Source organism: Saccoglossus kowalevskii, chromosome 6 (genome assembly GCF_978046115.1).
Source record: "Saccoglossus kowalevskii chromosome 6, keSacKowa6.1, whole genome shotgun sequence".
Lineage (NCBI taxonomy): Eukaryota > Metazoa > Hemichordata > Enteropneusta > Harrimaniidae > Saccoglossus > Saccoglossus kowalevskii.
Genome location: NC_140646.1, coordinates 13,794,284 through 13,822,197, shown reverse-complemented (window position 1 = coordinate 13,822,197; position 27,914 = coordinate 13,794,284). Strand labels below are relative to the sequence as shown.

At 37.4% G+C, this 27,914-nt stretch overlaps 2 protein-coding genes across 2 annotated transcripts; one reads left to right on the top strand and one right to left on the bottom strand.

Moving 5' to 3' along the window:
- The first annotated feature begins 978 nt into the window (after nt 1–978).
- On the top strand, nt 979–11,211 carry LOC100368562 (uncharacterized). Its single transcript, XM_006814099.3, has 10 exons — nt 979–1,111; nt 2,203–2,408; nt 2,496–2,569; nt 2,730–2,934; nt 3,382–3,549; nt 5,424–5,494; nt 5,880–7,311; nt 8,455–9,122; nt 10,321–10,535; nt 10,650–11,211. Exons 2-10 carry the CDS (start codon nt 2,252–2,254, stop codon nt 10,738–10,740), a joined length of 3,081 nt encoding a protein of 1,026 aa, XP_006814162.1. The 5' UTR covers nt 979–1,111; nt 2,203–2,251; the 3' UTR covers nt 10,741–11,211.
- Nucleotides 11,212–12,081: 870 nt separating this feature from the next.
- LOC100368410 (protein mono-ADP-ribosyltransferase PARP14-like) lies at nt 12,082–27,858 on the bottom strand. The gene is made up of 21 exons (XM_002732834.4): nt 27,475–27,858; nt 27,045–27,151; nt 26,726–26,858; nt 25,750–25,995; nt 23,785–25,299; nt 23,371–23,462; nt 23,077–23,223; nt 22,846–22,941; nt 22,383–22,505; nt 18,523–18,699; nt 18,275–18,374; nt 18,044–18,166; nt 17,779–17,883; nt 17,484–17,627; nt 16,283–16,489; nt 14,926–15,138; nt 14,565–14,706; nt 14,271–14,479; nt 13,830–14,067; nt 12,894–12,988; nt 12,082–12,769 (listed from the first exon to the last, which is right to left on the bottom strand). Exons 1-21 carry the CDS (start codon nt 27,653–27,655, stop codon nt 12,480–12,482), a joined length of 4,683 nt encoding a protein of 1,560 aa, XP_002732880.2. The 5' UTR covers nt 27,656–27,858; the 3' UTR covers nt 12,082–12,479.
- Between the last annotated feature and the right edge of the window lie 56 nt (nt 27,859–27,914).

Sequence of the window (27,914 nt, the reverse complement as noted above, 5' to 3'; positions counted from 1 at the left end):
AGGTGCGCCCTCTGGCGAGGCAGTATTTTTATGACGTGATACATTCGCAGCGCACATCGTCAATGCAGTTTCCTGTCGACGTCCAGAAAAGACAAACATGGCTGAGGCACATATTGCACAGGGAATGAACGTTAAAAAAACAAAGATGCAAGCAGCAAGTCAGCAAGTGTCAATTAAGAAAACTCAAACTTGTGGAAACACACACGAATACATCTCATATTACTTCATTGAAATATACTGCAAAGCTATTCAATGGCGTACGTGCTCTGAGACGCGTCAAAGCCCAATTACCCGAAATAATTCTGGTAATATATGCCCGGCACATAGGCTGTACTACTACATCTAATTCCTGTTACTCCATTATTAACAACTCCGGTTGACTGACACTTCACTTGCATCCACTGTGTTTCTTTGTACACAACGACTATGTTTGTATTGTAATGCAATACGAGACAGCCGCTATTCTTGTATCAAGTATTAAACAAAACACATCAGCCACATATATGCGTCCCGGCTTTGTATCGTAAATTGTTTTGTATGTGTTGAGTGTCAACAAAATGAGTGCGAACGTGTTATGTGTCATAAAGGACGTACAAGCAACTCTGGTATGACACAGGTAAGAAATGCCGTCAAAAGTTCGTTGTTTGTTGCATATAACATATACTGATAAAATTAACGAGATTAAGTTATGCTACACGTAGTCTTACTTGTAAACTTTGCACATATTACGGATATTAATCGAGCGGACCGTGACGCTACTTTTATGAAAAGCACACATATCTACTGGTGAACCAAAATGTTCAGCGATGATCCGCGAGAAGTAGATCGCTCTGTCATCTCGTGAGACAATATATATTATTTACACTCACATTCTTTACATTGACTACTTGGTTGAGCAGTGCAACCAATGGAAATTACGCATAAATGTACACGTCGTCATTTTCATACAATTAAGCAGGCGTGTCATTGAACCGTATCGGGTGATAGGGTCTAATATAATAGGTATACTGTGTAGAGGTACTCGGGGACTGAAACGATGAACACGTACCGATCTCCCAACTGTGTGACCGCCGTGATACAGTCGCCGTATTAAGGGAGTGACATCATTACGGTATGTTAATTAATAATTTTACTAGAGTAATACGTCAGTAATACGGTTTTAACTACGTATTCTATTATCGTTGTTCTTTTTATTTCACGGTTGTCTGAGATAGGAGTATTGTTTGTATATTTCCATTACAATGTACCACACTCAAATACGTAATTCAAAATAATGTACAATTTTGTATTTTGAAAAGCGGCATTCGTGGTTTGTGTGTGCGTGCCATTGTTCTAGATTGTAGATTTCAGTTTGTGATCACCGCCGTGTTCTGAAACTTTGAACTCAAACAACTTTCAAAGCGTACAACTACATTCACCACACTGTTTAAAGTTGAATATCGCTTTCGTTGACATTATAATAAAATCAGACATCTTTATTATCAGCCCCATTTGGTTTCAAGTGCGACAACAAAAGGTGATGATATAGTCCCTATTTAATCTTGACATTGCCTTATTGTCATGTCTGACCCAAACGCCTTGAAAGCTAACGTACCATCCCAATAAAATAGCATGGTTATTAATAATAGCTGACTTGAAGCTTCAAAGAGGTTGTCACCATAACAACTTCAACGACGGGTGGTGATTGTTATGCATTGATCGCGTTATCTATTAAAACACGTCGGTTTTGTAAGGAGGCTCTGTACACGATATCTTCAGCCACCGTGCATGTTCTATTGTTCCCGTGTGTGCTGTTGTTGAAACCGCTTCAGCGAACACGAATAGTAGGATTACTAGTATGTGTTTAACTGTTGATAGCTAGAAAAGCAACAAATATTATAAGTGATTTGGGGTAATTTTGATGAAAGGAAAAATCATAACGTTATCGATTCGTGCCACCGTTAACGTAAAAACACACGTGTGTTGTAAAAGTAACGAAATGAATCCCTCTTTCATTGCATTATATTGTGTTGTATTCATTACAGATTGTTGTTTAGTAACTATGAGCTATTCGACTATTGATGTTTTCACTAAATGCTCATTTCTCAGCTGCGTTCGTATATATATAGTGTGTTGTTGTTATGAGTCGCATTCTATGTTTCACAGTCATCGCGATGTAAACCACAGCGGTAACTACACGCAAACGTATATTTCGCTTTGCAGGTATGAATTAGCCGGTCGCTACAATAAGCTACTGAAGCCGGGGCCAACCATGAGCACAGTGACTGTACATGTGAGTGGGTTCCCGTGGTACACAAAGGTGGACTCGTTGGAAAAATGCTTCAAACAGAAGAAGAATATCACGATAAATAGTTTGAAGCTACAAGATGGTCGACATGGTGCTCTTGTCATTTTTAATTCCGCACAGGGTAGGTTATTCACATAATCACTTGAAAACCCGACATTTCTTACTTATTTTGTTTTGTCTAAATTAACCAGTGTACTTTTTTGCACAGAAGCCGAATACTTTTCAAGGCAGACACTGTTCTTCAGTGGTCGACAGAAACTCAAACTAAAGCTATGTACTAAGGTAAATATGTGTATGACGTGACAGTGTCAATAAACTCAACGTGGAATCGAACAAGTCTAAGATTAAATGAGAGTGTTAGAAAAGAAGAACGGGTCTCATCCATCATTCCTGGCCAAGTTACTTGAATGTATAATAATTTACTATGTGATTTTCATAATAGGTATTTAAGCCACAGTTGACAGGAATCCTGGAACCTTGGGTGACGGGTACCTTATATGAGAAACTATTTCTAAAAGTTGGCGAGTTCAACATAACGATGGATAACGATGAGCCGTGTCGTATCACGGGAGACGAGGAAGCGTTATCTTGCGTTAAAAAATACGTAGAAGATATATCAACACGGATATTTGAAAATCGGGGGTCGGGTAAGTACTTATCACATTTGGGAGCATGACAAACTGGTGAAGTTCACGTATAGTAAATATAATAGTATGTAAACTGAATTGTGTTGTATAAACCAGAGTTACAATCAATAACACATGTACGCTTATATGCCGAGTGATACAGACACTATACTCTAGTTCAAGTTATTTGACATACAGGATTGATTAACATATTACTAGTAACACATTTTCCGATCGATTTTAGACCGTCTTTGTAAAACATGTCGGGTTGCTGTTAGACTCGGACGAATTCATTTGAATGCGGCAGATAATAACACAATCAGCTGCACATTTGTACATTTCTTGCTCCTTCCGCGGCTGAAATCACATTTAGTACCTTGATGCGATGGTGAAATGTGTTAGTATATAGAAAATTAATCAGTGTACATGTACGTGTAGATTTCATACTTCCATATGTTTGTTTTATAGGTGATTACACTATGAGAAACGTAGTGTACATTTCAAACATTCCAGATGTGAATATGTCTGAGGACGATCTTAAAAAGTTTGTAAACGAGAAGAGCGACCAGGTTGTTGCAGTACACAGGGTCGGTGTGATGAATGAAAATGGTCTGCTTCTTTTTGAAACCGAAAAAGGTAGGTATTTCAACTTGAATTGTGAATTGCACTGGCATATTATTTGTTAAAGTTAACAAATCCTAGTTATGTTCTCTCTGGAAATTTACCTATGTGTGTATGTTCGCATGTCGTTTGCTCGCAAACTTCTAAGCGTACTGTGGAAATACAGGCGTCCACGACTCGCTAATCACAGTCTATTTTGTTCTTCGAAGGCTACGACTGTACAGATACTCAATTTTTCGACACACTCCGCACTGTCTAATATAACGTGACAACAAGACTAAGGTGGGGTGTGTTTGCTTAAATAATTAATGCGCAGATCCCCGTCCTTGTCCCATTGTCACACAATAATGGGCGACACGTCATTTTTCTCCCTAATTGATGGCCTATAATAAGTCTTTTATCAAATCAACGACACGTAATCATCATTTACTTATCATCCTCGTGAGTCTTCTCCTTATATAACAATAATTACGTAAGACTCCCATGTTCTTTAATTTTCTGTATATCGTTACTGGAATCTTTTGGGAATATTAATAGCTGTTTTATACAGAGCAATTTCCGTGACGTTGTATATGCTTGGGATTCAATTGAAAAGTGGCCGCCTATGACTCGGATCGAACAGATAACCATTTTGTCATAATGAATATTCCGCGTTAGGTTTCTCTCGATATCTACCTGACATACATGATTATGTCGGTGATCAAACGAAGAAGCCGTAATTAAACGGGTTATACTCTCACCTCTAGCGAACAGCCCCAATACGAAAATACAACGACACATTGCCTTTAAATCACAACCTTGGTTAAATAAATACTTGTCAAAACGTTTACCGTCTCTAGGTTGGAATAACTGCAATTGTTCAACGAAAGCGTATAAATCGGCCGTCGCTATATTGAATCTATTGTTTAATTTCATTAACCACAGTGCACAAAAGCCGTGCATGGACAACGGGTCAGAGTTGAGTCTCCCGTTGTCGTTGGTACCTTATTGTTCTCTATTCAGCCATGGTGAGTTCATTGTGTCGACGACAATAAGTTAAATTGCGCTCTCCCCGCCATTAAATCTTCCGTATTTGAAATTATCTGTACTCTTCATCATGATAGTGCATTGTTATGTTGTTTATGTTAAGTTTTGCGTCAACAGTATACGTAGAGCTTCTATGCCAATCAGCGAAGCCAACTTACTACCACTTATTGGACCACCAACATGTAGTCCAACTATTATTATTTCTTCCCTGTTCTTTAGTATTTTGCTCAGATGGTGTTAACATGACGACCCAGTTCGTAAAGGAGACAGTGTTGTGTCAATACAACTAAAGCGGGGGACGACATCTGCGCACGCGCGGGAATTGAGTCTCAAACGACGATAACAACACACGCTAAAAACGCAAAGACTCATGGATAGTCGCTTGTCTGTAAATATTGACACGTTATGGCACGTTATCTGACGCATGCGCAGGTGACGACTCCGCCGCTTTAACTGTAAGAGATCAATAACAGTACTTTAACATTCGTCGTACCATAAATAAATCGACAGTTTCAGTGCTTGTTGTTTGTAATAGGTGACAAATCAGTCGAATGTTTTTTTTAAAGATTTTAGTCTTACTGGAATTGAAAGACCTCAGTTTGTCATCACTTTTATACTGCTCTGTTCTATATCGTATCCACTCCTTGATATAATGTAAACTCATAGTTGCTGTTGACATAGAAAGTACGTGTTTACTTTGATTTGACGAAGTATTTACCATGCCGTTTATTCGGTGATGTTTGCTTACCTTGATATAACGTGTTCGTCTCCCTTTATTATAATAATAGACATTGTCACCACAGATAATTAAATGTGTTGACAGACAAAAAAAAAACAAACACTTTTCACATTTATCACTGCAGATGCAAGGCAGTTTTCTAAAATACCTTTATATTGGAACCAGAGTCGACTTAGGGCGCGGCAGTGTCAAAAGGTAAGGTCGTTACATATGACGGTTTGCCGTTTACATGAAACGTTTTACTGTTTGTGAAAAGATCTCTGTACGCAGTCCCAGTGTCAATACAAATAACGATATACGGTATAGAAGATAATTACGCGTATATTATCAATGTTATGACAAAGCTACTACCAACAGATAGTGGACGTATGTCTACTCTCCCATGCCCTTTTATACCTTACGTTCGCTCGAACATATTGGCTGCGAGCCAGTTCTGTTTCACGAAGTATTCACTGACTGTTTGTTGTTTAATTGTGGCTTTCGTAATCCATTTGTAGCGAACGAAAGATACTCATTTCGCGTGAATTCTTATTTACTCCCTTTCCGGTTTTCAAATTCATAGTCTGTGTCTGTACTATAGGTTTTCAGCTCAGTCACTGCCACTGCCGAACCTTGGACCCTTGTTGAAATGGCACGAATTGATAAAATATCTAAAAAGTACGCTCTACGCCATGAAGAAATGGAAGATCTAACGTTCACCGGTACATTGGAAGCCCTGAGGAACATGAATGAGGAGGTGACCGAAAGATACATACGTGGAGTATCCACTGGGTATGGATGGAATCGAACAAGCAGGCGGAACTCTATGCAAAGCACGCAATCAACGATATATGAAACAGACGACGAGGAGATACCTTATGGAAGCGTTACTGACAGGCCGAGCCGTAGCCGGAGAAACAGCCAGCTACCACGGAAGCCGACAACCTCCATGGGTTTCTATCATTTTGATGACGAACAAGAGAGAAAGGGCGAAATGCAATTGAGATTGGGAAATCTATATAAGTCTACGCTTGTGAAAAACTTTGGACCTCGTACATATACAGGTTTACGGCAAGAAGTGGAAGCCGACGAAGATATTTTGTTCTTCATCTCCAAAACAAGGTACGCAGAACTCCACGACATTGAAACCAAATATGGTGTCACAATCACGCGAGATATCGGAAAATACGTGATTACCGAAACACCGCGCAAAGGCAACGTATTACCTCATGTGGCAGAGGCGAAGGAGAGTCTGGTGGCGCTCATCAGGTCCATTGTCGGAGAGTTACACCAGGACAGTGCGCTGTGGCTCAGGGAATATAGCTCCAATTTACCAAGCCTGACTTTGCAAAATTTAGTGGAACGGATAAATCACGAACACACGAACGTTTACGTAAAACTTTCCTCTGACAACTCACGACTTATTATACATGGAGATACTAAACACGTGACCGCGGTCAGAGCAGAAATTGATGACTATCTTCGAAAACTGTTTCACTCATCGAGGGACGGACGACGTATTTCACCAAAATACAAGGACAATTCTCGACCGTTTTTTATTGATTTCGACGATCCATCGAGCCGAAATATAAAGTTGTCTGATTCAGGGGAGAGGGAACTCAGATATCACCTTCAGACAGGGTATTATAAGTTCAGAACAATAGAAGGCATAGAAATCATGGTTAAACAGGGCGATATAACCAGAGAACCAACGGACATTATTGTGAATTCCACCAATGACAGTTTGGAGCACGGCGGCGGTCTCGCCACAACGATTGTGGACATTGGTGGATACGACATCCAATCAGAATCTCGCAATTGGATTCTCAAGCACGGTCGTTTAAACGTTGGAGACAATGCGGTTACCCACGCGGGTAATCTTAGCTGCATGTTTATCATACACGCATACGGACCTACGTGGAGTCTGCACAGAAAACGTTGTGGTGATTTGTCTTATCAGACTGTAATGAACGTCTTGAATGCTGCCAATCGTTACCATGCCAACTCAATTGCGATCCCAGTCATTAGTTCCGGTAAGTGATTTTGTTTTATATTTAGACGCAGAGAAACGGCTTACCCTGTATTTCATACCAAATTATGATTACCATATCGAACAAACAAGTGATTTTATTGATTTACCGTTATTTCGAATGAATGACACGTGTATATTACCCACTATATGTTACAGGGCTGTGGTCGTCGCGCCGCGTCTTGCTAGACACGGGACCTATAGTGACGTACGCAACGCGTGTAAAATATATTGTTTGTTTACGCAAAATTCGAACACGTGCTGCGCGATGACCACTGCCCTATGTGATATATATATAATATGAGAATTATTTACTCCGACTTGAAGCTCAGAGATCAGTTTGTGATGTCGTGTCTTTATAACCATTTAACTTCACTGGCATTTAATTTCACTATTTTGATGTTTTTGATAAATGTTACTGGGTTTTTAAGTTCACGAATTTGTAAAACTTTTTTTTACATATTTAGCTGAAATAAATTTCAAGCGGATTTTAATTGTTAGCGAAAATAGCGAAATTGAAAACCGGCGGATAATTAACGCGTCTACAGTTATGTATTTGTACGTTTTTGTTGTTGAAATTCGTGCTGAAAAGCTGCAAAGCGTAGACTGTTTTTAACAAAAGAAAAGAATGGAAATCAATTTTTAATTACTCTGTGAAATTCTTCATTTAATGAACGCATGAATTTGTTTCATATATAAATATATTTTTGTATGTTTTATATATTTCAAATGACAATCGAAATCTACTTGACCAATCACAGCGCGTTTAGAAAGGAGGAAGCTCGCAAGAACTCATGGTAATAGACGTTAGAAAATGTGGCTTATATAACCAAGGGAAAGTGTTTTTTTAGATTTGAATGAAGCGTGACCATCTCCCATTTGTGACATTTGTGTTGATATCTTGATAAATATTGACTTTCCCATAATCCAACGCACTCTTCTAATGGAAATCACAAGTATGAGGGTTGACCTGGGCGCGACTTGCACTGATTACCGTCGGTGACTCCTTAGATACCGTCCAATCACCTAAAAATACCTAATTAAACAGTCAAAGTCGCCATCTTTGTTCATATGAGACCCATATATCTCGCGCATGCGTGGCGCGACGACTACCGTCCTCAAATGTCTGTTTTGTTATTTTAAACAGGGGTTCCGAGACATATATCCGCTCACGCAATGTATAAAGCGGTTTTGGATTTTTCCTCCGTTTGCGTCTACAATCGCTACCTGAAAAAGGTCACCTTCATTGACATCGACAGTGACGTCAGGGATAGCCTAATTATCGAGTTCTTCAAACAGACCATGGCGTCAAGATATGCATATGAGAATACTCAAAACATTGACGACCTGCCGAGTCTACCTCTGTACCGTAGCCCTGGGATGATCTGCCACGATATGGCAACTAAAACTTATCAAGATCACCGGCCATCAAAGGTTCTCAGACGCCGCGCTGCCACTACTTCCAGTACTAATGTCGACGACTGGAATTCTGGGAACGTGCTATTCACGCTGGTACCGGAGTTGAAAAGTCGCCTGAAAGCTGGGACTGGTAGCCAATGTGATATGTGCGAGGGTGATTATACAGTTGTGCGCAGTCTCACTTGCTGTGGCTATTCCATATGTGATAGCTGTGCTACTGGACATTTCAACAAATATACCAAATGTCCTTCCTGTCGCAAACTTTTAGTTAAAAATGTCGGTGATCAGCCATCTGATGGAAGAATGGCCTACTATAAAGAGTTTGCATCGTTGCCTGGATACGAAGAATGCGGAACTATTGTGATTTGTTACGATATTCCGGACGGGTATCAAGGAGTAAGTATTTTTATGTGGCGTACATTCAATCAACGAAAAGAACAATACATTTTAAAATTAATAACAATCATAAAGACATTATCAAAATTTATTTTAAAATTGTACATATTAATCCGGTCATAGAATCATCAAAATTATTCCTCGATTGTAAGTTGTTACACCTACGTGCAATGCAAGTATTCATTTATATGTAGTATAAGTGGTATTCATTTATGTTTATTATCATTTCAATTATTTGTTTGTATTCCTAAGCATGAAAATTACTGAAATGGTATATACAGCCGAGGACAAAATACCGTGTGCCAATTCCTTGTTAGTACACTGCGAGACAGTATGGAGACGCTCTTAGTGCACGCGTTATCAATACTGTCCACAATATAATTTTCAGTATGTCTCATTTTGGTGGCAGTGCCCGCAAAGTCGACAAAGAGTAATACAAAACCATTTCAAATTTGAGCAACTTGGTCAACGATATATTGCGCTGTTATTATTCGTCCTCCAGTTTCTGTGATAAATCCCGTCATGCATTGCTGTTTGAATTCCGCTTCGAGTGCGCGCTAAACACTTAAGAACTACGTAATGATTGATATTGAAATTTCGCTTTAACGCAGTGTTAACATGAGTAAAATACTTGGGGCACATAGTGGTTATTCACAAAACAACTCGAATATCTGGTGCACACCTCATCTTAAAAGAAAATGCCTCACATCGAATATTGATTTATAATACAGTTAAATTTTGATCATCGAAAAGAGAGCACCGCGTTCGATTTCGGTGACGTTATGACACCCCAGGATGTTGAAAACTCAGTCATGGGGCACAGCCGAATATACAGAATTGCTCGGTGATAATCGGATATTGGCAAGAGACTTGCGAATACTGTAGTTGTTGCATTTATTCCTGTACACATATTACTTGACATGTAAAATGCCTCGAATTTGTCGTAAACAAAAACAAACAAACATACTTTAATAGAAATTAATGTCCAAGATGTCAACTACAGACAAAAGGATATATTAGAGTCCTATTTCCACATCTGCAGGTCACGCGTTTGAGGAATCCGCGCGCAAGAAATAGTCACGATATGCTGTTCTGAGTTGTTCGTGGGTTATGTGGCCGGATACAATTATTCTACGTATATAATTCCGCAAAACAATGCTTGAAATAAACACATGCAATTTATTTTATTTTGTTCCAGGAATCACATCCACATCCAGGACAGCGGTACATGGGTTTGAAACGAATGGCTTTTTTGCCAAACAACCGCGAAGGTCGTTACGTATTAGAATTGCTGAAGAAAGCGTTTGCCCAGCGGCGTCTATTTACGGTCTGGGCGACAAATATGCGAGGTCGAATCGACCGTGTGGTGTTGAGTGTTCAACATAAAACCCGCCGAAGTGGAGGTTCAATGGGGTCAGTGTAATCAACGCAATCAATTATCACTTATAATATATATACATATATATATATTCTAATATAGTAATAATAACCTAATTGTAATATCCATTCTCTGCGTTTTTTCCACAGTTTTGGCTACCCCGATCCAACATACCTAAGAAGAGTGAGAGAAGAATTGGAAGACAAAGGAATATTCAATAAGGAAGTGGAAATATACTAGTTATATACGAGCAATATACATTCACTTCTACAGCGCTGCTATTTATTTTTAATACTCGTTGCTGGAACTATTTCAACAGGAGACGAGACACGTCAATTAATCGACACAAGCTTTACAAACGTTGAAACTATATAGCGCCTATCACGAGTGGCATTTCTCTTTGAAAGCATAGCACTTATGTATACTTCGTAATGTATTATTCAGATATTGTTGTAAAATATTTATGTTCTAAAATATCAGAATAACTTAAACTTAAATTTGAAGTAGTATTCACATAAAGAGCCACACTTAGTGAACTATTCAAATATCAGATGAGTTTTATATACATATGTGAAATTGATATATTCTGTGGATTTTACAAATCACAGGTTATAAACTTGGAGCTTGGTAATCAACACTACACGGGTGAAGTGTATTCTGTATTAAATTGAATTGACATTGCTAATAAAGCATTTGAAATAAATTCATAAATACTGCCCTCTAGCGGACAAAATGTTATTATTCTCAAACTAATTCGTTTACTTCTTTTTATATTTTACGTATTATTTCCGTCAACTTGAGTAGAATTGACTGCGAAATTATATTCTGAAACTCTATTTCCCTATCATTGATATCACTGAATTTTGTGTTATGTTACAATTTGACAGAGTGTGTAAACTTAAAGACCCGAGTTCTTTATTAAATCCTTTCTCAATTAATCGCAAACATAAGTTGTAATTGCGGTATCTAAACAGCGCCCCACGCGGGGAAGCGCAATTACAATACTTTCTTGGTCTTCAATCACTGCTGCTTGTTGTCAATGACAACAATTTTAAGGGTATATCTATAACGATTTCAATGATCGAGAATACCATCAACGCGAAGCACGTCATAAATGGCCTGGTTTGAAATACATAGTTTATTGACTTCGTTGGCTGCAGGTCCTTAACCCACATAATAGTGTGATCTGTTGTCAGTAGCAACAAGGTTTAACAATAATTCATCGGCGTGCAACGGGTGTCAATGACCAATCAGTAACTCGTCTGTGGGTCACAGGGGTTAGGTAAAGAATGAAGGTCGATTCGAAAAAAAATACATGAGCAATAAATTAGTCGCCAGCATTGTTTAACCCGACATGTCCAACCTTTGTACTACTGTTGCGCTAGTCTGTAAAGAACAAGTGACATATATATTGTATATTATTTTTGTTGAGCTTAAAATAGTTGCTGCGCCATCAGACTACAGGTTTAGCTTTGATCGGCAATTATATAGACACACGGCAAACTGCTTTTATGTATGATAGGCATTTCTGCACCTTATTTGTCTTCTGAAACAAAAAAGCATACAAAATTGGGAAACCGGTTAAGTTTATAATTATATTTATTTTGTAACAGCTTAGCAACGTAAATATAAGTATATATCAATTACAATCCCAACTGTAATCGATAGATAATATGCAGTTACAAAATAATATTGCTCATCATGTTTCGAGTTAGATTATGAATATTCATAAGTTGGTCTTATGCAACAACCCATCTACCTGACATATTTTCAAAACAACAATTTCATGAAAATAATATATTAATTTTATATACAATGATTACAATGGCAGATTCTAAGCCAGATAAATCTACTCGTACGCGGTTCCTTCTAAGATATACTATCAGCCGCCGCAGTTATCGTTGACCGGGCTCGTATACAGCTGCAGGTGGATATTTTTTATAATGTAATTTCTTGTCAGAACATTTGTAAGTTCTTGTTTACGTTTTAAACGTGATTAAATATTCGGGGTATGCTTGGTCATCGTGGAAAATAACAAACATGGACGGATTGGTTTCATTGTCTACGGTTGTATCAAATCTGTCAGTGCCATTTGCGTCTTTAAGTGGAGGCTCCTTCATGTCTGCCTTCCCTTTTGCCCATTTACCAACCAGTACTTTAACTTGGAAGATGTATCTATGGCCGGTACCATCAACCGGGGAAAAGTACGTCTTCATTGAGTAACCAGACTTCACAGCAAAGTAGACCCCTGCGCCCTCCCAATGACCGGCTGAAGTGAAAAATATGAATTTAATGTAGCTTTATTAAATATATATATATATATATATATATATATGAATACATATAAATGGTCACAGTGACAGGAACCCGGGCTATGATTATTCAATACTTACTGTTATCACCTGCATACGATCGGTTGAATCCGTCTACAATAATTTTATCAACGACGTCTTTTTTCGTGCCATGATATAATGTCCTCTCATTTTTCCTGGAAAAGCAATTACATCAAAATGTGATGCTTTGTCTACGTACATGACAAATTAAAATCAACCTGTGACTACATACGCTAACTCATATTGAAATTAATTCAATAGCGTCCGCCAGCATCACTCGGCGGATCTCAAATCATCGTTCAAATCAGTTCATTTAAAAAAAAAATACATTATAAGCTTAACTTATTTGTATTACATACTTGAGCTATCTTATTTACGAAACTTATTAAACGTATTTAGTATTTCCCTTTCTCGGGTAGTATTTATCATAGATTTCACATTTAGTTAATGATATGGATGCATAACATATCAGAAACCTGAACTGATAATATTATAATTTGATTGATTAGCTGCCTATTTTATACCTGAAGAACGTAAGTATACCTAACATCCACCTAGTGCTTCTTGGCCAATTAGAATGCTCCATTAAAAAACTTCGATGAAACACTGACTGAGTTTTACTGGGTAATGAATAAAGCAAAAAGAATGAGTTCGAACTCGGAGCCAACATGGCGGGCGATGTGACATACATGATGCCGACTGAGCTAGCTAGAACAAATTGTCGGTCATACGTTGTTTAGATTATTTTAGATTATGAATATTCATAAGTTCTTCATTGAACAGATCCTGGTTTTAGGATCCACCTATAACAATTTTAGTATGCAAATTGTATAAGAACAATGGCTACAAATTTCGAAAATTCACGCATGCATGGTAAACGTAAGGGTCACAGTCCCTTCTTGCGATACATTATATCATATCCTAGACAAAATATTAAACATTTTTTCAATTAAATATTTCAAATTACCTAACGTCGGACATAAATAAAAAACTTACCATCGCTTGTTTTTATTTTCTAACTGCTTTTTTTTCAAAGAATAACCTTTAAATCGATCCTCGTGTTGTATTCTTTCTATTTTCACAATTTGGTGATTTTGCGCTGCATCAGCTGTTGCATTGAATGTGGTAGCCACCTGTTGATATTCAGGTGACCCTGCAGTGAGGGTAACCTGCAGTGGTTCCCGTGAAAGATGTCCCCTCGGAAATGGAATCCAGGTGTCGGGAAATATAACAGCTGAAAAATGTGAAAACGTTAGTGTTTAACGGGTATGGAGTATTATAATGCACCTAACGCAGCAGCCCAATGTTGTTTTTTATTGACACTAATCTATTGTATGCGTATAGTAAATAAATTATTAATATTAACCGACACTTATATGATTATGACGAGATAAATGATGTGAATAAAAACAGACATATTAAGTAGGTTTTGCTTACTAAGCTCCTCAGGCCCATCTCGTTCAAGAGCGTATTTTTTATGATTTCTTAGGTTAGTTTCCGTCATAGCTCTAATGTCTACTTGAAACTTAGGCTTGCCATCTTCTCCATTCAGACACACCATCTTCTCACCATTTTGTCTCGCAAGTTCAAGTTCATAATTCCAAATGGTGTCGAAGGGATATCTGTTGCGCCCGTCAATAAAAGACCTGCAAATTCAACATAATTGTACAGTTTGTGCAATATAGATAATATGGACTGAGTAATTTAAACCTGAACAAATAATGTCCTTACCAAGTAACTTTCTTCTTTATTTCCTTTGCCTTTTTGTATTTCTGTAGCCAATGGCGTACTTCCAATTTGTATGTAGGTACATCAATCGATAACCCTCTTAGCTGCAGCTTTCCCTTGTCACTACTAGTCAATGGCAGGAAACCTGTTAAGGAAGAAGTACATACACACATTTTATTCTAAGTCGCGACCAGGAACTAAATTTGTTAATATCTTGAACTATTGCGACCCTAAATCGCAGCTATAACGCATGTATATATGGACTGTACACATGCGCGCGTGTTCTTGCAATGACGCGAAATATACTAGAATCATTGAATTAAGAACATGATGTTTTTTTCGATAAAAATTGTATTTTCTTTACCTGGTTTTAAAACTGTCAGAAATTTAACCGAAACGTTGTTTTCACGGCCAATAGATACAAGTTTGTGGATATCCTGCCGCTCTAATTTGATTAAAATATCATCTTCAATGTAATCAACAGTAATTTCCTCCGACAATATCTTCTTTATTTCAGCTTCCGCTTTGCGAATCTCTTTATCATTGTCCGATAGGATTGTGATGGTAACTTCTGCATCTGAAATGGTTGGGTCACGTTGTACGTGAAATGTTAGATCTGACCAATCACACAGGAGTATTCTGTCATGAGACAGAATGGATACGGGGTGAATGAATTACATGATTTAATATGTTATATATAAATAACTATTTATTTTAACTATTACAACCTTGCCTGTTGAGAATTTAGATATTAAATAACGAAATAGAAATCAGGATCGATACCAGCTAGACTGTGTTTATTACACTTGTAATTATTTGACTGAAGATATAAATAAAATACATACATAAAATTCCAATGATTCTTAGAGAATTTGAAGATATCAGATAAAATGTGCTTGTCTCATTGTAACCACAAGAAGAAGATATTATTATTGTCAACCAAAATATACATGCAAGACATGGTAAAATCAAACTCTCACATAACACACTGGTGATAATATGACACTGGTATAATTATATAAATCCTTGAGTACATACTAGTACTTGTATAATACCGTTCTGTTACTTTAATATTACATTCACTATAGTAAACCCAAGGTCTCATATAGAATAATACATCATAATACTACATGAACCATTTTGGAAAGACAAATACAGGCCAGATTTTTTGGCAAAAATATATACTTCGTCAACATTTTGGTGGAATAAATGATATATACATAATGAAAGCAACACATCGGTTACTACATTGTATAAGTGACACACCGTGTAAAGTATAATAATGACACCTGCTTCTCATGATCAGTTGTGCAATGATCTCCAGTTCTGCATTTATTTCTTTATGTCGAACAAATGTTTTATGTTTTATTTAAAGGGCAATAGTAGTCGTGCTACGCATGCGCAAGATATATGGGTCTCATATAAACAAAGATGACGACTTTTACTGTTTGTTGTACAGGGACGTTAACAAGCTTTAATTAGGTGATTGGAATGTATTGAAGGAGTCACCGGCGGTAATTAGTGCAAGTCGCCCCAGGCAAAACCTCATACTTGTGATTGCCATTAGAAGAACGCATTGGAATGTGGGAAAATCACTGTTTATCAACCCAAATGTCGCACATGCGCAGCGCAATGACTGCCGCCCTTTAACGTGCTTGCCACGCCAAAACTGAACATATGATTTTTCATGATCAGATTACACATTATAATAAATTGAATACCTGAGTCAACAGTTTTACGATCACCAGTGACACCATGGGTAATAATGCTACCAGTTCCAAGGCGTCTTGCGTATTCTGTAACCATGCTAGCCTGAAATACGACAATCTCCACACGACTAAGGTTTTGAGGGTTACCATTCTTTGTAAATGATTCAATCCCTTTAATTATGCCTTCAGCAGACTCACCAGCACTTAAGCCAAAACGACCTGCAATACATGAGTTGATATAATACACATTGTCCGCTATATATTATTCATGTCAAAATATTAAAAGAACCAGGCAAATCCATCTTGATATTACAACAATACATTACAACTAATAACAACTAAATCAGTCAAACAATATCAATGTCATTGTTTCTACAATAAATGAAAGCACAATAGAACTGGACATCACCCAGAAGAAATGCCAACCTTGGCTAGATTTCATTTTTTCCGTTTTCCTCGCAGTAATATTGTGAATATATACTGTGACCTCGTCCTTCTGATTGGAAAAATCAAAATGGTCTTGACATGTGCGTGTGTACAATTTAAAGGTGTGTGTTATTTTTCTCTTGGAACTGTATTGTGAACATACATACACATAAAACGAGGACCTTGATTTTTGATCCGATACTATGATCAATTTGAAGTCCCTCTTGTATTTCAACACACACATGACTGTAACACATAATGAACAAACACAAACACATACTGTAAACTTGGCATTGTCCAGAAAATATACCCAGGAGTTGCATGGGTGCCCCCGTAGTTACCGTTATATAACGAAAATTCATAAACCCATAATGTAACCATGACCTTTGATTGTAAACTTAAGCATGGTGTTAAAAATCGCAAGGGGGATTTGTGTACAAAATGTAAGGGCGTTGGTTATTTTTCTCATGTAGTTATATTGGGAACAAAAACACAAAAAACAAATGTTTCGACCTTTTGTCCTAAATGCTGTGTTTCAAGTTTGAAGATCTTAGGTGTTCCATTACCTGACACACATATACCATGACCGTACCCTTTAACCTTAAAATGCAGCAAGGTCGCACAGGGAACATGTGTGCCCAGATTGATGACACTAGCCATGGTCCTATACAGTATACGCATGGTATGATCGTGACCTTTGACCCGAAATGTCACTGTGTCACGTGGGTGACTTGAGAATACTTGTGCAGATCAGACAATATCTGTTTCAAAAATTAGGTGTTGTTACCTGTGCCAATAGCTGGTAGTGCTATAGAATTCATTTCCATCATGTCAGCCAGAGAAAGACATTGTCTAATCTCTTGCTTTAGTTGTGATGCAGAAGGACATACCATATGAATAACGTTTTGAATACGACGCAGTGAACCACCCCCTGAACAAATGGAAATGAAAAAGATTTGTGTATTGTGAAATGCCGCACTGAAGGTGAATATCAATTGTCATCTGATATTATTTATTCATCTGTATCCATTTGTTTTAATGTAAAGGGCGAGGTGCTTACGAATGAGACAATGCTAACGTACCTGTAATTATTGGTCCTGACCTAAGATCGTCTTTTAAGCTTTTATACTCCGCACCTAAACTACTGCCCGCAGCTTTAAAAATAGAATTTCCGATTTGTCCTTGTTCTGTGAGGAGACAAACAAAGACGCTGCCTTATGACTTATAATTAAGTTTATGACTTATAATTAAGTTAACTATGATCAAATTGTGTCACTAGCACAAATGCTGACCGATTGTTACAGCAATCTGAGTTTGACCAAATTTTGAAGAATCTCTCACACTTACCATAGTTATCAGAAAACACTGGATTCACTATTACATCCACATCTGCAGCCGTCAAGTCGCCTTGTTTGATCTGTACAACCACCTTACCATACTGTTTATTACAGTCCCCAACAAAACGAGATTCTAATAATAAATACATTATAACAATAATTTTCTATTGTTTCTATTATTAGGAATAACCACTATAAACAATATGAAACAAAAATTTACTATGAATTATACTAAACTCACCAGAATTATCAACTGTGTGAGTGGCACTGTCTTGCAGCTTAGATAGTTCACTTTCAAATGCATTGACACTCATATCGTCAAATACGATGAAACGAAACTCCTGCCAGACAAAGTTGAAAGTTAATGTTGGCATGCCACAAAATTACAATGTAAAAAAAATGTACTGAGCAGCAAACAGTGAAGAACTAAATGATATGCGAATATATACTCCTGGGCGTATACTAAGTACTATTACTCATAGCTCTTACCTTTATTGAAGAACTTGGATACTTGTCAATGCAGTTTATGATCTCTTCAAGAAGAATCTGTGCACATTTACCATGAGGAAATCTCAGAAATCCAGTGCCTAGACTCGGTATAGCAATTGAAGCGTGATTTGCCCTTCCAGCTCTCCCTAAACATTTTCGAACAACATCCCTTAAAGTCTGTAAAAAATATGATTTGACACATACTATTAACACATGCTTCAATAAATAATGAAGAAGTGCTATTTAGATGATTTGTTCTTGACACCAAATATTACTATTATTGTGTAATTTCATGTGCAGTCACAACAAAACACTTTATAAATTGTACGGTTTTTGTCAGAGGGATTGAAAAAATACAACATTACATTGCAAAAAAAAAAGAAAATGGAAAGTAAATAGGCGCAATAATATAGATACAGTGCCAACTTTCACGTATTTCCACATTTGTGAATCCTATAACTATAAATCAACAAGTAACCTGTAGAATGCTGTGTGGGTAATATTATTATATTGATTTTTGCTGCATTTGCAGCAAATAGTTACCAAACAATGAGAAATCTATTGGATTGAATATACCTCTCAGGTGGCTTCACATGCATAGTTCAAGCCTGCCTAACCGGTGCTTATACCAGGATTTAGTTACAGCTTCATGTTCCCAGTAATCGCAAGAAATTGACATGACAATAGAAATTCATGAAAGACTGGCACTCCCATGCAATTAACAGCGAGTTAAATTCTTGGGATTGAAACATATATTTTGAAGTCACTGATGTAGGCAATGAATAACTTAAAGTTGACATAAAGACGAGGTAGTTTATGATTTAATCAGTGCTCAACTAGAGGCTGAAATTATAATTATTTTGTTTATTTCAATTTCACCTGAAGTCAAATAGAATACACTGGTGAAACACGATAGTACCCATGGGCGAAAGGATGTTTTGGGGTGTAGTTTACATTGTGTATGGAGTGGTAGGGTCGGGTGTAATTTGTTCATTTCCAACTCTTATGAAGTCACGTAGAATTTCACTTAATTTATTTTTGCTGACATGTTTTCAAGCATTACATGTGAATCCAATTTTCACTGTGCTGTGTCTCAATAGAGTGCGAGGGAAATGGCATTTTCACTGGAATTTATTTCAGGGGGAAAATGTTTTCAGTGATAATGAAGTATTATGACAGAACCCCATACCCTCCCCGTGGCTTTCATTGCGTATGGAAGTTATTTTCACGAGTGATGCGGTGTATCCTGCTGCCGTACTTTCACGAGCGAAGCCACTGGGAGGGTATGGGGTTCTGTTATTATTACATATGTCCCATATTTGATTATTTCATATTAAAGAAAGAACGTGCAACAAATCGGGATAGAAATTTAGGTCGGGGAACCCAATTGCCCATTAATATGCTCCAAGACAGTGCTGCGACCTAGCAACGCGTGTCAGTGTAGAACGCGTGTCACTGTACGTGTGAAAATAAAATAATCAGACGTCTAAACTTGAGTCATTATCCGAATAAATACTGCTCAAATTGACTCAAAACGTCATAAAAAAGACGCCGCCGACGATGCGCGTCGCACAATCTTTTTGCTAGCTGTCAAACAACTTGTTAAGTCAAAACATCTACGCGCCAAAGTGAAAAGGCTGATTTTACTGCGGGTCCAGGCTGCGGGTGGATGTTCAAAGAGCCCTTCAAGATTGATAAAACTCAGTTTCCAGGTGGTCAACATACATTAAGTTCTCCCAATCCTAGTATTCTATGTGATGTACATCTAACATGCCAAAAATGAACGATTTGTGAACGATTTGAACCTGACAAAAATAGCAGACGGAAATGTGTTTACAAAATAAAAATAGTAATTACTTGATTTTAAAAATAGATACCAGGAAGGGGAGGGGGTAAAAGAAAAGTTATATAACATTTTAGTATTCAATAATTTATTAAAATACATAAGTTTGTCCAATTCCCTGTGATACAACACCTCAGACATAGCTCATTGTACTCGGTTTGAGTGTGGGTACAAAGTTACTATTTGAATTTTTTATATCTTTTTTCATTAATGAGAAATTTGACCCCAAAGTTAGAGTAACTGTTCACCAGGAATGGCTTTTTAACTCTTCTGTGATTTTTTTGGCTTGGCTGATTTTGTTCAAACTTGATAGGCAGATCGTACCATCACTAATTGGAAAAACAATCCTGATCCACCCCTACCATGGCAACAGCCAAAATCTGTTTTTTGAATACTTTCGCCCCAAATTTATTACCTCCTATCAGTCTTGTAATAGCAGTGGCCAAATGATCATGCCTTTTATTCTGGTTACGTTGCGCACTGGTAAAAGATCACTGGCGCCGACATTGTTACACTGTCAACGTAATCCCAATTGAACTTTAAATAAAATCTAAATGCTGCCTCCAATCTAGAAAATACCATCGCAAAACGGTTGGAAATAATACATTTAACGGCTGAATACGTCTTAGCAATAAAATAAAGTGACTTCTAAAGACTGAATGTTATTTTGCGAACCTCGTATAAGGTGCCTGGTGTTAGTTATAAACCGACGTTAGCTTCACGTTCATGTCCTACCATGGTAACAGCCGAAAACATATTGCTTGTTTTTTACCGGCTTGTTTTCATTGGCAACCGAAGTATTTTTATTTTGTAAATAAATGTTCGTCTGCTATTTTTATCTAGTTTAGCAACATTTTTTGCATATTAGGTGTACATCACACGGAATACTACGATTGACAGAACTTGGTGTATGTTGACTGAGTTTTATCATAGTACGAAGTACCAGGAGGTTTCTGCTGGCGACGTTGCGGCGTTACCCAGTTCCAAATAAAGATTACCAACGCCAAATGAGCAACATTTTAACCGGTAATCAAGATTCATTCAATCCACGGCTAGCAAGCAACATCAGAAGCGAAGTTGTAGCATGCAGTACTAGTAAGTCATCCCGTCAGTGAGTACCACAGTAGCACGTCATGCTTGCCTTCAGCATTGTATTCAAATGAATCACGTGGTGTGTCGTTCTCGTTCAAACCCGGAATTCGATCAATATGGGAGTTTCAGTAAAAAAAACACATTGCAAATCATGCAAGTTCAACATTTTCAAACCAATATATTAAAACAGGAATGCTCAAAGTGCAAAAGTATAATAGTTATTACTTTCCAGTATACACATCTCTGTTAATACTATCCCTCACATATTCTACTCCCAATTACTCCTGCGTATAATGGACTAGCCTCTTTTTGAGTTGACATTCAGACTAAAATCATGTGACAGGCTGTTCAAATTGGCTGTTGCATACTCTTTCGCCGGTCTGGGAAATGTGTTTAATTAGCTCTCATTCAAGCAACAATGCAGATTTCCCAGTGGGAGTGAAACTATTCGACTCTGCCATTAAAACATAGGGGTGTTTTCAGCAAAAAACGAATAACCCTGGAATGCACACAAAATACTGAATTTCGGAACAAATCGTGCATTACTTACAGCAGCAGAATACCACAGAAATATCAGACGAAACATGAAAACACTATATATTGTATTTCGGCCTGAACCCTCTATATTGCAATTCAAGGAATTAACCCCTTATGTGCATCCATTTCCCACCTTGGTAAAACCCACCCCTGAAAACAAACTCTTAATACCACGCTGAAACGTTTGGTAATAAAGAGTTTAAATACAAAAAGCACTGCACCACATTCATAGTGCGTATGGGACAATGGTTCCAATAGTCAGTTCATACACAAAACAGATAATGTAGCACCTTTAGCGTCCGTGTTAACTCGCACAAGGAAGAGCACGCTATTCTGTCCATGGTTGTAATAGAATAATAATATGCCTACTTAGATGTTTTATCTTTACCTTTTCTCCTTGACCTTTATCCCATTTTCCCAAGATGCAATGCATAACTTCTTTACACCTGAGATTGCCAGGACTTGTATAGCCAACGTCGCCAGGCTTGTCCAATCCCAGCTTCCTTGTTTTCTGAAATATAAACCCCCGTTGATTGCAAACACGGAAAAAATACAGACGACCTTTTTACTTTAATCAACACGTGTCTGTTTTAGTTGACTGACTATTCAAGGGTTATTTACCTGCCTTGGACATCCCCTTCAAGTGAGGGTGTGATAATAATAGAGTTTTGTGCAGATTTCGACACGAACTGTACTATACAATTTACGTTTCAATACGCCGTGTAATTGTGTGAAGTAGACGAAGTCGAACATGTTTTGTGAATATATATAATTACACTAATCGCAATCCACGCACATCCACATTGGTTCTCTTCTGAGTATATCAAATCAAAAACCTCGTGGCTAATTACCTGAACAAGTCCATCTCCACCTTTATCAAATATAGCTTTTGCAGCCCCACCTCTTAATTCCAAATCTCCACTAATAGAAGTCACTATACTATCCACCTAGAAAACATAAAATTAATGTGAATCCTACACAAACAAAGGAAGTAAAATACAAGTTAGATAATAAACATGGTATACACTAAATATAGAATGAATGCACGCAGTGGTCAGTGAAACACAATAAATACCACTTACTCTTTCATCAGCAATACTTCCTTGTTTTACGATTATTTTCTTTCCCTTTCTTGTATAAACACTACTCGAAGACGACGATGAGCGAACCGACGTATACGGTGTATCCAAGGACGGCCTACTTCCACGACTGATAGAAGAAAAGGATCCCTGTCATAATAATATAAAACAAATGCGTCAGAATATTGACGTAGGTCCTACGTTATCGATACAGCTTGTCAATAAATAGATATACATGTACAATATGGTTTCGCCATGTGACATTGCATTCTTGAAATGACCACAATTATGTCTCACCTTCTTATCTATTCGAATGGCACAATCAACCTTCGTTTCAATACTTTTTACCAATTGTTCTCCCTTGTCAGTGCTAAACAACTTACACTCGCCTAAAATAAATCATGACCAATCATTTACTAAATCGAGGCCAATGACGATAGCTTAAATAATTTTAAATATTCGTAAAAAATAATTTATGCTTTAAAAGCACGATTTAAAGACAAATCGCCACCTCAAATAAACATAGCAATGCACAAACAAATACTGCTATATCTACTGACATAAAAAGAGATTGTTTTTACGATAAATCATAAGATTTTGCATATATAAAGATGGATTTTCAAACAAAAATATTTAAACATTTTAATATAACAACCCGATATGTGTCACATGAATATAAGTAACATCTTTATATTATTTGTGTATACTCACATTTGTCTTTTATTTTCAAGGTCTTTGCCTTTCTTTCAACAGCATCTATCATTTTGTTCAGATCAGCCAATGCTTCATCAATTACATCAGGATTACCTTCGATATGAAACCCGTTGTGCTTTATAACCAGTCGTCCACTTTTTCTAACTAACCTCTCCTGAATTTCAGCAATTTTGTCTGTAGACCGATGACTTCTCATAAATCGGATGATGTCTTCTCCAACTTTCTGGAAACGAGTTCCTTTGAGGTTAGCCATTATATAGTCATTCAGTTTTTTCTTCACAGTTTTTAAGTCTCCAGATGGCCCAGCAACACTAACAGACTTTTCGCCAAAATTAATTTGAACTTTGTAGCGTGATTCTAGCTCGGCCACCATAGAGGTAAAATCCTCTTTCTGGAAAACTGCCGTTATATCACTTTTTGATGTAACTTCTTCCACACCGAAACCGCGCTGCAGTGCCTGCCAAGCTGTGTGAATATCGTTTTGAGACATTGCGAAGATTGTCACATTCCCCCCGTCCACATCCAACCCAATATGAATATTTTGTTTTGCCAGTTTTTCTTTGTGCAGCTGTCTTCCACTTCGACTGTCCAGAAAACCTGCCAACGAAGGATGAACGTCGTAGCGCTTTGTGTTAAACTTGTTGAAACTCTCATATACCTCGCACATTGCTGCTGTATTATCTTCCGCACAGCCCTTAAACACCACCTCCATTGTCTTCCAGTCAATCCTTATATCAACGGATGGTAAGCGTTTTTTTATTGCTTCTAAATCGTGCTGCAACATTTCTAACTTGCCTAAACTTTGTCTTGCAATCTTTGATGTTTTTTGACGGGCCTTTCTTTCAATCTCTGCTTTCACTTTTATGATAGCGCTTTCTAACTTAGCAGCTGCCGTCTCCACGTCAACCGTCTTTCCTATCAGTCGTATAGAGTTGCCCCCTTTGTCTTGAATTGTCTTAACGGATGTCGACAACTCGTCCAGCATAGAAGAATGATTCAACCAAATATCAGTTGGTACTTGCTGTTTTTCGTAGATAGAAAACTGATTAACGAACTTGAATAGGGTGTCTTGGGTTTGAGTTTCCCATTCGTGTATCTTTGATTTCCCTCTTATACTTTTCGATGGCGACACAATAATGATATTATCATCATTTCCGGGTATGACAACAGCATTTACACGGTGCATGGTTTTTTTGAATTCGTCTCTGTGTACCCTGTTACTCTCGATAAAGTCCATTAAATCCGCATCAATTGGTAACTTGTAATCTAAAGGCTGTGACGAAGAGGGCGCTGCTGCAGCTGGAGAAGCGAAAGTTTTACTTTCAGTTACTCTTCTCGGTGCATGGTACGTATGCTCATATATACTGGTATCATTCTGTTCTTCCTGGTCGGATCCGATGTCAACATCGATGTCGTCATCGTAGTCATTTTCCTCCATACAATTGTAGAAAGGTGACACATGGAGTAAGTGTGTATTGTACTTATGCGTGCGCTTCAGAATACTTTTAACAACTGTAGAACATTAAAATAAAACAAAGGAGTTAAGGCTATACAACAAGGCACACTGGTGAATACTACCAGTCGATGCAAAGATATTGACGTAAACAAATTTGGGTGTGGTCATCGAACTTTCTAAAAGATTTTTTTTAAAAAGCAATTGCAATATCATTGTTGTTTGGTGCATGATTGAATAGAAAATCCGAAATGAATGGCAAAAACATGTGTTCAAAGTTAAGCGTCCTTGCACATAACAATGTTGTTAAGTGTACTTCGCTCTAATTAAATGTATGTTGTCATGCATGTCATGGGTCAAAGATGCCAAACAACGTTAATACGACATAATGTCGGCTTTTATTTGTGAGCAGAAAAAACAAAACAAAAATTTTATTCCGAATCTCAAAGGCACACTATTCTGTGAAATCATCTGACCCCCCCCCCACTCCAAGTAAAGTACACACTTACTTTTTGGACTTTTGAATGTAACTATAGCAACATCCCTGTCCGGCATCTCAACTTTTTCAACGGCGCCATCAGCTCCGCCGCTACGTTTTTTACTCTCGAAATACAATTCCAGCCAATCAGGGGTGACGCTATCAGGCAGTCCAGAAACCTGTAACACGCATGTCTCTTCAAGTGGTAGTAGTGTCAACGATATTCCATCCAATATGGCAGGGGATTTTTCGTTCTTAGCCACAATGTTCTGAACATCTTAGTAAGAAAATGGTCATACTATTACACATACAAATATATTATTAATTAAACATGCAACGTTAATTAAATTTTATATATTTTTATCACAAAAACAAGAATGATATTATGAATTTATGTGTTTACTATATCAAGTACAAGTGCATTAGTAAACACGCAATATTGAACGTAGTCCAGTGCGCACATAATAGTAACTTTGATTGCTAAATAAATTATGCAAATTAATAAACAAATTATGTTCATATAAATGAACGTAAAGATATCCATGATCGAAGAAATGTTTTACTGGCAAGCACATCACGTTTGTGAAAGCTGGTTTAACAAAATTACTAGAGATTTAAATCAAGTTGTTGTCATTTTTCGATTGAGTTTATTTTTTTAATAGTCAAACAACAAATTTAATTTTATTGCGGGCCCAACGATATTCAAAAACGAGAGCGGAAATTATCTCGTTGTCCACTGATCATGCATGCTTGAGCAAATTGAAAACCAAACCATCAATATAAATACTGACTTTGCCATTATTTAAAACCAAATTATTTGAGCCTTGTGACCGATGATATCAAAATTCGGATGATTACATGTGATGGAATGGAGTTCACACAAAGGTCATAATACCGTGCAAAGGGTATTGCGTGTAATGTGAGTACTAGAGCGCATGCGCACAGCAGTACAATTTAGTGCGCAGTAAATAAAAGAAATCTTGCTTCGGGCCTATGAATACACTTACTTATTGACTCGGCAAACGTGATTATGGCACAATTCTTGTCTTCGTTGAGATATGCAATATTAAGTACTTTAGACTTAGTGAGGTCTTTCAGAAAATATCCTAGCCCATCTTTGGTCGTATGTTCGGAGATATTCTATAAATATTAAGTCCAAATTAACTCAATACTCAAACATATAAGCTAAGAAATGTACCATGTATTTACATATAATTACAGATAGTTATCGTTTTAACATTACAATACATTTTTAGTTAGCAACAATACGTACAGATAAGTTGATAATAACAATACAGATAATGTAATAATAGTGATAATACTGACCTTGATAACTAATTTATTATTATCTATTTCAGCAGGACGCACTGTTTTTATTTGTAGGGTTCTCCCATTCAATACATGGCTAGCACGAGACAAAACAGACTGTACAACTTTAACGAGAACAAAACGGATGTGTATAGAGTATCGCCTTTATTAGCGCATTGGAATAAACATGAACATTTGCGTCTGGGAGCACCTGATCTTGGGCGTGCGGTGGCCGTAGTGAAGGACGCACGGGACACACGACCTTCACTGAGCCAGAAGTCCGGGATTTAAATAGGGGTGGCTCCGAGGGGCGGTTTACGATCTGCATCGAAGGTATAATTTGTCCAAAATAAATAGGCGTGACTAACAATGGTTAAACTTCGATTGTGCAAATAGCTTGAATAAAATAAAATAAAATAAAATATTATTAATTATGATACTAACTTACCAGATGGATTTTGAAAGGTAATGTAGCACCGGTTTCCTTTCCGTCTGAACCCGTTATCCGATTCTACGATATCACCACCCCCAGATCGTCGCTTGTTTTCAAAATAAAAAAGAAGGGTGTCGTCACTTGTGTTTTGGCTGTACCCTGACACCTCTATCGTACCTTCACCGACACCCGCCATTTTGTCAGGACATAGACATAAAAATGTGAACTAAACTGATACGAGTTACGCTTAGAACGTACAAATATACAAATCCAGTCGATTTAGTGAGTTTACGAAACTGATAATCAACTACAGCTCTGTAGTCTGCAACAGAACAAGGCCAATCCGGGACAGGCAACAGTTCGCGGTAAAGGTACATGTGCTGAGTTCGTAGAAAAGGAAAACCCAGACGTCACAATAATGTGTGCTATTTTTACCTCACTGCAAAAAACCCATT

What these genes read in the sequence shown, in the direction of transcription:
- LOC100368562 (XM_006814099.3), top strand. Translation starts at nt 2,252, where the DNA reads ATGAGCACAGTGACTGTACATGTGAGTGGGTTCCCGTGGTACACAAAG. An exon ending in CATTTTTAATTCCGCACAGG is followed by an intron (nt 2,409 to 2,495) that starts GTAGGTTATTCA and finishes TTTTTTGCACAG; the next exon opens with AAGCCGAATACTTTTCAAGG. An exon ending in GATCCCAGTCATTAGTTCCG is followed by an intron (nt 7,312 to 8,454) that starts GTAAGTGATTTT and finishes TATTTTAAACAG; the next exon opens with GGGTTCCGAGACATATATCC.
- LOC100368410 (XM_002732834.4), bottom strand. Translation starts at nt 27,655, where the DNA reads ATGGCGGGTGTCGGTGAAGGTACGATAGAGGTGTCAGGGTACAGCCAA. An exon ending in AGTGTTTTCTGATAACTATG is followed by an intron (nt 17,884 to 18,043) that starts GTAAGTGTGAGA and finishes GTCTCCTCACAG; the next exon opens with AACAAGGACAAATCGGAAAT. An exon ending in TCTGACAGTTTTAAAACCAG is followed by an intron (nt 14,707 to 14,925) that starts GTAAAGAAAATA and finishes CTTCCTTAACAG; the next exon opens with GTTTCCTGCCATTGACTAGT.